Source organism: Prenolepis imparis, unplaced genomic scaffold (genome assembly GCF_030444845.1).
Source record: "Prenolepis imparis isolate NDT839.2.m4 unplaced genomic scaffold, iyPreImpa1.0 SCAF_7, whole genome shotgun sequence".
In the NCBI taxonomy this organism is placed as follows: Eukaryota; Metazoa; Arthropoda; class Insecta; order Hymenoptera; family Formicidae; genus Prenolepis; species Prenolepis imparis.
This window is the reverse complement of record NW_028141165.1, coordinates 6,254,983-6,265,029: the sequence shown is the minus strand read 5'-3', so window position 1 is coordinate 6,265,029 and position 10,047 is coordinate 6,254,983. Positions and strand designations below refer to the sequence as shown.

Below are 10,047 nucleotides of genomic sequence, written 5' to 3'. Positions count from 1 at the left end.
TGAAATTTTGTTAAAAGTAATAAATCAGATAAATTAATCATTATTGATTAAATTAACCAGAGTGTTTGAAGTCGTCTTAAGTATGTCAAGCGATATGTGTTTATAATTATTCAATGTAATAATAAACTTTCACACGTGCAACGTTGATATATGTTTCTATATTCAAATCAAATAATCACAAGTTCGACGTAATGATTTGTTGATATTTGACTGGGTTAGTAATCGTATTATTATATACAAAAGATTAATACGATTATTGGGAATGGAATTTGTATCATATATGTGAATAAAGAGGCTCCCCTATTGTTTATTTTCTCCTCTATGAAAAATTTATTCATAATAGGTAACGAACAAAGTACGAATCGCTTCGAGAATCCGCTAAATCTGAGAAACTATCTTCTCGTCCATTCTCTTTTCCTTTTTTTGTCTATGCTTACATGCTTAATTGCTATCTTAATGCTACTTGTATCATTAAAGACCGTTAGTGAAGCGTGAACCTTTAAATACCGCTAGTCTTGATGCGGGTTACAAATCGATCTCTGTTGACTGAAAAACAGTCAATCAGAACCACATCTCTCAACTCTATTCAAAAAGTATCAGAGAAATTTCGTTTCGAGCAATACGAAAAATAAATTCGTCCGCTCGTGTCTTGTTCTCTTTGCAACCCCATCAGAAGTAGCTACTAGAGAACAGTTAGTTTGTTTCTAAGAATATTCTTAAATAAGATTTACTTATTGCATTTTCAAGATGGTCTTATAGTCGCGAGTGAGCTTCGCGAAATGCTCGTATATGTGTACGTATGTTTGTATGTATATATGTATCTATGTGTGCAAAAGAGTCGAGTCGGTCGTCAACTTTACACAAACAAATTTCCGATATGCGCAAACTATCGTTCGAATTTCAATCACAGTCGCTCATGTAGCAACGCTTTTTCTTATGCGTTAAAGATAAATCGTGTTAGCAAAATTCAATCCCGATTGATACCCCGGTACAATCTGACGAGCCAGAATATAAAGTTGTTAAGTACACGCGGCCACAAAGTGGTTATATATATTAAAGTTGTCTTGCAGACATCTCTAATATGTTTAGCATTCAATGAAAATGTAAATGTTGCTTTGTTATAATTGACGCGTATTGGTTATATAATCTGTGATCATCGCGCGCATAAAAAAAGACGCAATCTTCATGAAAATTACGATATTCATGAGCTGTTCTTTACTAAATATTACTTCGGTTAAGAGATGTCGAGTCATTCTCCTCGTTATAGTCCTCGAATATGTGTAGGTGTTTGCTTTCAACATATGGTACAAGAGATCCGTTAATCTTCGTCGCACTCAGTCACAGTAGTTTTTAATGTGTATGTAAACTTATTTTCGCACGTGAAACACGTATATGTGTATAGTATTATTAATGTCTGTCGAATAGCTGTCTCGAAAATATCGATCTATATTAACGAGCGTATAACTATTCTTTTAAATATTATGCATCAGTACTATAATAACTGATATCGCGTAATTAATTGCATTGCATAATTAATTTCCGCGATCGTGTCATTAATGATACGTTGCATAAAATATTAAATGGATCATACGTATAATTCAGATGCGCATGATATATGATACTGTGTTCCCTTTGAATAATAAAAATAAAAATCTTTTATCTCTTATTATATACGCATGCTCTTTACCCGTTGCAAATATAATGGAAATGAACATATAATATGGGAATGAGAAGGCGAATAAATGAGAGTATTGCTAAGTATGAAGTTGTTTGATAACTTACGATATGAATATGCCTGTGTATAACGTGTGAATGTATGTGTGAACTCTCGCACTCTGTTCATTATCGTTCTCTTCGTTTATTTTTGCGAATGCGCTCCGCGAATGAACCCTCTTTCATTCCTTAAGGCATCATTTTACGAGGTGTCAGCCACTTCTTCATATAGTAACAGAAGATCGTGGAGATATAGATGAGCACCAGAAGAGCACACGTTACCCCGAGCGCCAGCACCGAGGTTTTTGTTGGACATGGCTCCACGATGGTCACCGTTTTGTCTGGAAATAAATATTCCATGTACAATTTAGCATCATGAAGGCTTCTGTTCTCGCTTAAATAGCTTCCTTTTCTTTCTGATCTTACCTGCTCCATTGAAGTCTATGCTGGCATCGTTCTTTAGAAAATCGGATTGCTTCTCATCGCCAAAGTCGAGCACCAAGATCTCTTGGGATAGAGTCATATCTTCGGTTTTCTCCTCTGTCGAATTCGCAAGACTTCTTCTACGTCTCTTGCCCCACGATTCTACAGATTCGCGTCCCCACTCGCACACAGCCTAATAAAATATGAAAAATCTTTAATATTATGTGTCTTCTTCTAATTAATTAATGATAAAATTAATTAATTACCGGTTCGCAGGGTCCCAAACAATACTTTACGTTACATTGGAAAATCACGCCGTAAGATTCGGTGAATCTGAAAGCTTCGTACACAGATTGCAGAGCATTACCGTCAGGAGTGAAACTGGGGAAGATGGAAGGATCGACCGGGCACCTAAAAAATTTAGACATTTATTCTGTAAGTTTCGTACGCCGAGTTTAACATTTCGGAAAACATTTAATTAAAGTTAAAAACCAACTCACCCTTCATCGTCAATAATTTGGAACGTGCTTTTCGAATCCTTCGCCATAGCTACGCAACTTCGAGCGAAAATTCCGTATGGAGCTACATATAAAATATTAATATCAATTGTATTGTCAAAAATATGGTCGATATTACATCGTTATTCAAGTATAATATATATAATGCTCCTCGGCTTTTAAAGAAAAATAAATGGAGAAACACAAACTTACTGTCTTCCGGGATTTCGATTCTGAAGGTCAACTTGTCGCCGATGCGTACAGTTTCAACCTCTCGCGTTCGACTGTCAAGAATGCGAATTCTCGGTGGAGGCGCTTCCGGTGCGCTAGTGATACTGATCATTTCCGGATCTCTGATCGGCATCATGCCGAATGTTATATTCTTCGAGGACATGTCGTATGTACATTTAACTTTGTAGATCTTGTCAGCTTTTGTCATTACCACGGAATGATGTTGCAGTACAACCGTGTTCGAATAAATTCCAGTCTGAAAACCGTCACGCTGCCATGGTGAAAAGAAAGTTCGAACAGAGATTAAGTACTCAGAGAGAGAGAGAGAGAGAGAGGGTTGTGCATTATCATAAACTTTTTATCGACCTTATAAAAACATTTAGAAATGTGTAAAAAAAAAGTTCTTTTAAAGTTATGCATTATACATTACGAAAGTGCAGTGTGTGCTTGCTGGTCAATCAAATAAATGTGATACATTAGTATTGAAACGTAATAATGTTAGACACACATACAATCTCGATAAAGTGTTTGTGTAACTTAAGTGCTATTTATTTAATTTAACTATTTCTAAATGCATGCGTATTTTAATTTCAGGAATAATGAAAAGCATTGTAACTGCAAAACTTTTTTTTTTAGAAAAGAAAGAAGAAAATATATATTTGTGATAATCTTTGAAATATTTCAAAATTATAGAATTCGATGAAAACTTTATACGTTCCAAATTGCATGTCGCACGTATCATATAACAAATATATCGAAAAATACAAATAGTATTAAAAAATTATAACTGTAATTAAAAATGTACATAAAGACAATTACAATATTTTTCATATTTAAACAAATTAAATTCAATGTGTTACCATCACCATCTTATATTATATACTTACCACGCTCTGAGTGTTACAGTCTTGTCCAGTCATCGTGAGATCCAACCTGAAGAGATCGCTATTGATAACATCAATATTGCAAGTTTCGGATCGTCCAAGAGCGTAAATACGTCCATTGAAGGGTTTATTCGTACGAACTTGGACAGCGATACGAGTGTCTTTACAGTCAACCGATACTGCAACATATCGCGATCATTAAGAGACTATATATTTTATTTAAAAATTACATGCACGTTATTGGAATATTAAAAAAAAACTATACCATCGTAACAAGTGCCGGTCTTATCACAATTAATATCATTTCTAGTGAGATTGTTTATCGTAGGATCTTCTGTGGTCTCGAAAACTACCGGCAGCGGATCTGCTAATGGTCCAGTGCCCTCTAAAATGTGCATAATAATATATCATATATTCACGCACATGTGCATTTAAATTATTTAAATCGACTTTCTTCAGTTCGCTTACTTTCGCAGAAATTTTCAAAGTAAGTGCCAACTCGTTCCCCATTATCGATCAAGGGTCTCTCTGCGTTGAGATACGTCGAAGGTCCATCCGGAAGAGTCCAATGATCCAGATGAAAGAGTTGACAGTTATAAGCCGACCCTTGAGGAGCGCCACGATAGAGAAAGGATCTGCAAAGGAACTCGTTTTCGATTTCGCAGGCTAATCTGCATGCGGATTCGCTCTGAACCTGCAGCTCCTTGTCGGTGTAATAATGTAGACCTGCGTATTGTGCAACTTTATCGTCCGCCACGCCGATTCTCGGCATTTGGAAAACCCTTTGATACTTGCAGCCCTCTTTTCCTGTAAATACCCACACGTTTTAATTTTTTTATTTCTCTAGAATTTGTATTTTAACAATTTTTTTTCTTGAAAAAAAAAAATGCCGCGTTTACCTTTCAGGCATAAATTCTCAAAGTAATCCACTCCTTGCGCGTCCACGAATTGAACGTATTGACCTGTCGTTCGACGATCCGAATCGCTCAAATGACACTGAAGCGTCACGTAATTATATTCTACGGAACGACAGGTGAAGCGATGCTCGTTTAAGCAAGCAGCGAGACAAGCCTCCTTTGTGGACGTGTAAATTAATGCATTGTCCAATCCGCGAATCATTTTATTTGGAATGCGTTCGAAGGCCCATGGTCGCAAACAAACGTTTTCTAAAATTATATAATAAAATATATAAGATTACTTCATAAAATTATAATAAAATAGATATATAACAAAATTGAATAATTTAATTTCTCTCTGTTCTTGAAATGTCATGTATATATTTTCGTAATACTTATGATCATATGCCGTAAAGATTGCAAAAAATACTGTGATTTTCCGTACATTTTTATGGTTGTTAATAATATTCAGCTTATAGTGACTAATATGTTTTCTTTAGTCTCTCTCTTGCTAGACGATAGAAAACTATGAGTTTTGAATCTCTAGACGAAAGCCGAAAAAATGTGACAAAAGTCAGGTCAACTTATAGTTATTCTTTTAAAGTGAGACATCAGGTAGAAAGACTTAAACCATTAAGTGGAAGATAAAATGGACTAATTGTGTTTTCTTTAATTCTCTCCCTTGCTAAATGATAGAAAGCTATGAGTTTTGAAACTCTAGACGAAAGCCGAAAAAATGTGACAAAAGTCAAGTCAACTTATGATTACTCTTTTAAACTGAGGCGTCAAGTAAAAAGATTCAAACCCTTAAGCGAAAGATGAAGTGGTTTTTAACAACTTGGCCTTCGTCTCCTTTTTTCTCTTTTAAAGTGGATATAAAACTTTAAGGAGTTTGTCGATACTTCCGGATTATGCCGCAATTTTTGCTGCCGAAATTTTCGAGTCGTTTCAAAAGGTGTTTCGTGCCGAAGTATTACGAGCTGTGACTTGGCATGTGATTTGGCATCGCGTAGATGTCTACGATGACGCACTTAGCCGCAGAACTTTTTGGCACGCGAGTCCGGAATATATTTCGGACGAGCCCGTTCGGTTCGGCGTTCCAATTTCTTTTGTTCCACCCTCGAAACCGGCGCTAAAGTCGCGGCCGAAACGACGAAAGTCGGTGCCAACGAACCGAAATGCGTGACTCCTTCACGCATGAATCACCGCCAAACGTGCGAATTCCCAGCGATCGCTCGTCCCGAACGAAGCATCTCTAGGCTAATACAGTGATAATTATTTCCGATCGGCAATGTGAAGTTTAACAGATCCTCCGTAATCGTATATTGCTGGCACTACAATTAAGTGTTTCAATTGCAATTCACGGTGAATAACAGAGATATACGAGGTATCCGATTATAATTTGACATTTTTCTTTTCATAGTACATATTTTATGATTTCGAGAAGCAAGCGACGATTTGATCAAAATAATTTTTGTAGATTCACATAATATCAAGATCATATACAATATAAATTATTATTACAAAAATTATATTTTAATCAAATCGCTTGCTTCTTGAAATCATAAAATACTATGAAAAGTAAAAAAATATTTTATATATTTAAATAAAAATAATATAAATAATAGAATGAATATATATATATTTTTTAAAAGGACCATTAAATATTTTAAAGGACCATAATTTTTCTTTTTTAAATAAAAGTTTTGATTTAGGCATTTGTATTTAAATAGGCGTTCAGCCTTTAATCAAGTTCAAGAAGAATTTCTGAAATGTAACTAATATTGTTGATACGGTTGATTAACTTTACAGTCGCTAAAGTAAGATTCTGCGCAGTTTTTAACGAATTGTGGACCATATTATAATACAACAAGTTTGTCCTTTGTCGAAATTCTCAATTGTTGTCTTCATAGGTCGACACAACTGACTAGAAAGAAATATTTCTGTGGATAATCTACCTGAGCGAGCAAATTTATGACGGGCAACTAACAATAAGTGCTTCATGATGCGAAACAACTCGTGAAAAAATGGGCTTACTCGTTAAATAAATAACAACATAAAAAATAGACAAAGTATGATTTGAAGCGCATGAAACTTGTCCCGGAAATTCCGACTCTATAAAAGATTTATAAAGATGTTGCGAAAATACTTAAATAAAATTTCGTATTGCCAACTTCTCTATACAGAATATATTTGCAAGAAAAATTTTGTAAAAAAATTAAAATATTTCTTTTTAAAAACTAACATTTTTTGTTTGCATATATTCATAATACAATTTCTTTTAGACGACGAATGGAAACGACGAAAGAAAAATCTCTTTCGTTCCCTCTTCTCTGTCGCGATCATCAAACAATGCGAAATTTAAATCTCGAAGAGACCCGCAGATTCGGATAAAACCTGATCCTTCCGGAAACAGCTATTTTCCAAACAGCTTCTGCAAATTTCAAGGTCTGAGACATTGGGCAGATCGTTAGAATTAATATTAAATCTTTCTTAGAATACCAAGGGAACTCTTTTCAACAGTCAGCCTTATTCTGCAGGTAGGTAGCTATGTTTATGACGGTCATTCTCTTTTAATACATTCCGCATGATCCCAAAGGTACCAGCAGATGTATTTGTCCAACCGTTCTCAGTAAATTTTTCTTCGGTGAAAAGTAAAAGCAATTTTGCGCGATACAAAGGATGAGAAAGGACAAAGGCGACTACCTGACCAAGTGCGGGAAGTGTGCATTTTATACAATACTTCCATTATATATTTTCTTATGAAAGAAAATCGCCTAAATCAATATGTAATCTTAACCTGGTTTATAACTTTTACTGTAATGATTATCTTTTAAAAGAAAATTAATTTTAAATTGTCATTTTTTTCACATTTTTTAACTTAATGGATTTTCAACATATTGATGATATATTATTCTCTATATCCCATTATATAATATTAATATTATTATAAATATTAAATATTATACATATTTATAAATTAATATTATAATATTACTATATTCTTAATTATTGTAAACAATAAGAAATCCCGCAATTTAATTGACACGTCTCGTTTTAGAATATTACGCATAACTTTCATTACGTAACTTTCGATTCTCTATATTCTATATAATGCATACGTGTCAAATATGTTTAACTTTGACCATATATATGAGAAAAAAAACCCTACTGCACCCTACTCCATGCAAATCGAATCGTATTAAGGTCTCGTATTGTCCGTACGTAAGTTAATATTGTTTCCTGTGGACCTTTGCCTCATTCAACGAAATCCCAAGTTAACCATTTCTCTTTAAAGTTTACCGACACACAAACCTGCTTTGAGTTTAAAATTCAGATATCACATTTTACAGTCCCTTTTTTCGTTTCGCATACATATGCGCAAAAATCATGCGATTTTTCCTATAGTAAAACATTTTTTTCCCTCCGCCTTTCAAGTGTCAATAAAATTATCATGTATTACCAAAGATTAAGGGGCTTTCTAATCCAAAGAGAAGGTTCGATTAGATCAAAACAGATGTTTCGCACGCAAGTAAATGTGTGCCGGCGTTCCGGATAACTTACCGGATCTTATCTGCAGTTTCGTCATGTAGTACATGTTGGCGGCTCTTTGGGGCTGCGCGGCCGGATTCGTGGCGGCCGTTTCGTTTTGCAGTTGGCAAAGAGTGTCCTGCATCGGCGCCAAGGGATTCACGACGAACGAGAACGCGGCTGCTTGACACTCGGCCTCCTCCCTGCACCATCCCTGGCACTCGTACAACGAGAGATTCCTCACGCTATAATAGGTGGTGCCGCGATAATCGTAATCGGTGAGTTTCTCGAACGCCGTCCTGGCTGAAATGTCAAAGCAAGGGTGGTGCATTTACGCGGAAGGGATATTTCCATAGAATTTTTTATTTCATCGAAACTTTTCCGATATCCACGTCTTCAGTATAAAGATATTAAAAACTGTTTGTTTTTCTAATAGAACAAATTTAAATTTTTCCTCATTAGTTTCTAAAATATATTATTTTTCTTTTTCTTTTTTTCCGAAAATAATTTTAACGAATTAATGAGACTTGCGCTGTAAACATTAAACTCGATATGATTTAGATAATTTTCAATTAGATGCATAACGAAAATTTTTATTATTCCTCAAATTGAAGATTATTCGTATTATCATCTATTATTTAAATCTATCATCCAATAAGTTAAAAAAATAATGAAAAATCAATTTGCAATAATCAAAATATAAAGATTAAATATCTGAAGAAAAGAAAAAAAAACAAAGCTTGTTTTTTTCTATAAAAAAATCGTTCTTTATAAAAAAAGTTATTTTCTATTTACATCTCTAGTCTGGTGACACTTCGATCAATCTTAGAAAAGAAACATACCCAACGCAGCATCGCCGCTTGCCAACAGCACCGTGAATATCAGGCTCGCGGTTATAGTCGCTACCGTTCCAATCCCAAACGAGCCCATCTGCAATGAGAATAAGGAATCTCAGTTACAGAGCCCGTAATTAGAATCGGTCTAGTATTGTTTCTGGAGCTGGCGCGGGGTTAATTCCCACGCACGCGAGAGAATAATTTCCGCATATATACGACGCGCTAAATAACTTATTTTAAATAATTAATGTGAAGGAAATGAAGTGCGTTTCCAAGGGAACGTCAGTATCCACGAAGAGCATGCAATGTGCAAATCAGCATATTCGAGTAATGGATATTACTGCATGCGGAAATTCCGCTTTTGAGCGATTAGACTCGCGTTAACCCACCTGTCAATGTATAATTTTTCACCTTTTCACCAATGGAAGGGTATCAATGCGTATTTTCGACAAATCGCATCGCGACAATTTCTTTACAGCGGCTGGTGGGCACTCTGGACGTTCTTTCTTGTTATATTTTAGGAGATTTTCGAATATACAAAGATCCTTTGTATTTTGTTTCGGGCGGAGAAAAATTCCGGCACGTTTTAAACATTTTAAGTTGCCTTGAGTATTCGTTCATTGACAGAAGGGTAATTATAATTATAATATATATTATATATATGTATATAATTATTAGGTAAATTATTATGTATAACTTTAGATTCCCTATCCGGGATATAATTCCCAATAAGATCTCGGTAGAGCTAATGAACTAATAGGGAACACGTCTAATCAACGCGGAGAGTTTATCATCGCGATGGGTATCTTTTAAACGGATTTGATATTTATAAAAGATCGAGAAGATGCGATCTCTTGCTAGGTTCGATCGAGGAAACATCGTGCGATTCACTCGCGCTGGGATATTCGAGAGCATGCAAGATGTCAATTTCCCGCATGTTTTGCTCGCGTTTCGCGAAACCGTTTCCTAGATGTTTCCTTCTGTTGTCATTTTTATTCCGTCTCTTCCAGCACAGATGGCTATCCTGTTTCTCGAT

The 10,047-nt window shown here is 35.2% G+C and overlaps 1 protein-coding gene across 3 annotated transcripts in view; it reads right to left on the bottom strand.

The window, feature by feature from the left end:
* Positions 1-313: 313 nt before the first annotated feature.
* Tyn (trynity) overlaps positions 314-10,047 on the bottom strand; it is a 94,697-nt gene continuing 84,963 nt past the window's right edge. For 2 of the 3 annotated variants that reach the window (XM_083043221.1, XM_083043223.1), the window contains 11 exons: positions 9,018-9,105; positions 8,209-8,478; positions 4,648-4,914; positions 4,217-4,555; positions 4,014-4,133; positions 3,752-3,927; positions 2,847-3,135; positions 2,637-2,718; positions 2,403-2,547; positions 2,140-2,329; positions 314-2,054 (listed from right to left, as the gene is read on the bottom strand). In XM_083043221.1, the coding sequence (XP_082899347.1) occupies positions 1,903-2,054; positions 2,140-2,329; positions 2,403-2,547; positions 2,637-2,718; positions 2,847-3,135; positions 3,752-3,927; positions 4,014-4,133; positions 4,217-4,555; positions 4,648-4,914; positions 8,209-8,478; positions 9,018-9,105 (2,118 nt within the window). In that variant the 3' untranslated portion in view covers positions 314-1,902. The remainder of the gene's footprint in view (positions 2,055-2,139; positions 2,330-2,402; positions 2,548-2,636; positions 2,719-2,846; positions 3,136-3,751; positions 3,928-4,013; positions 4,134-4,216; positions 4,556-4,647; positions 4,915-8,208; positions 8,479-9,017; positions 9,106-10,047) is intronic. The other variant, XM_083043222.1, reaches the window with a different exon arrangement.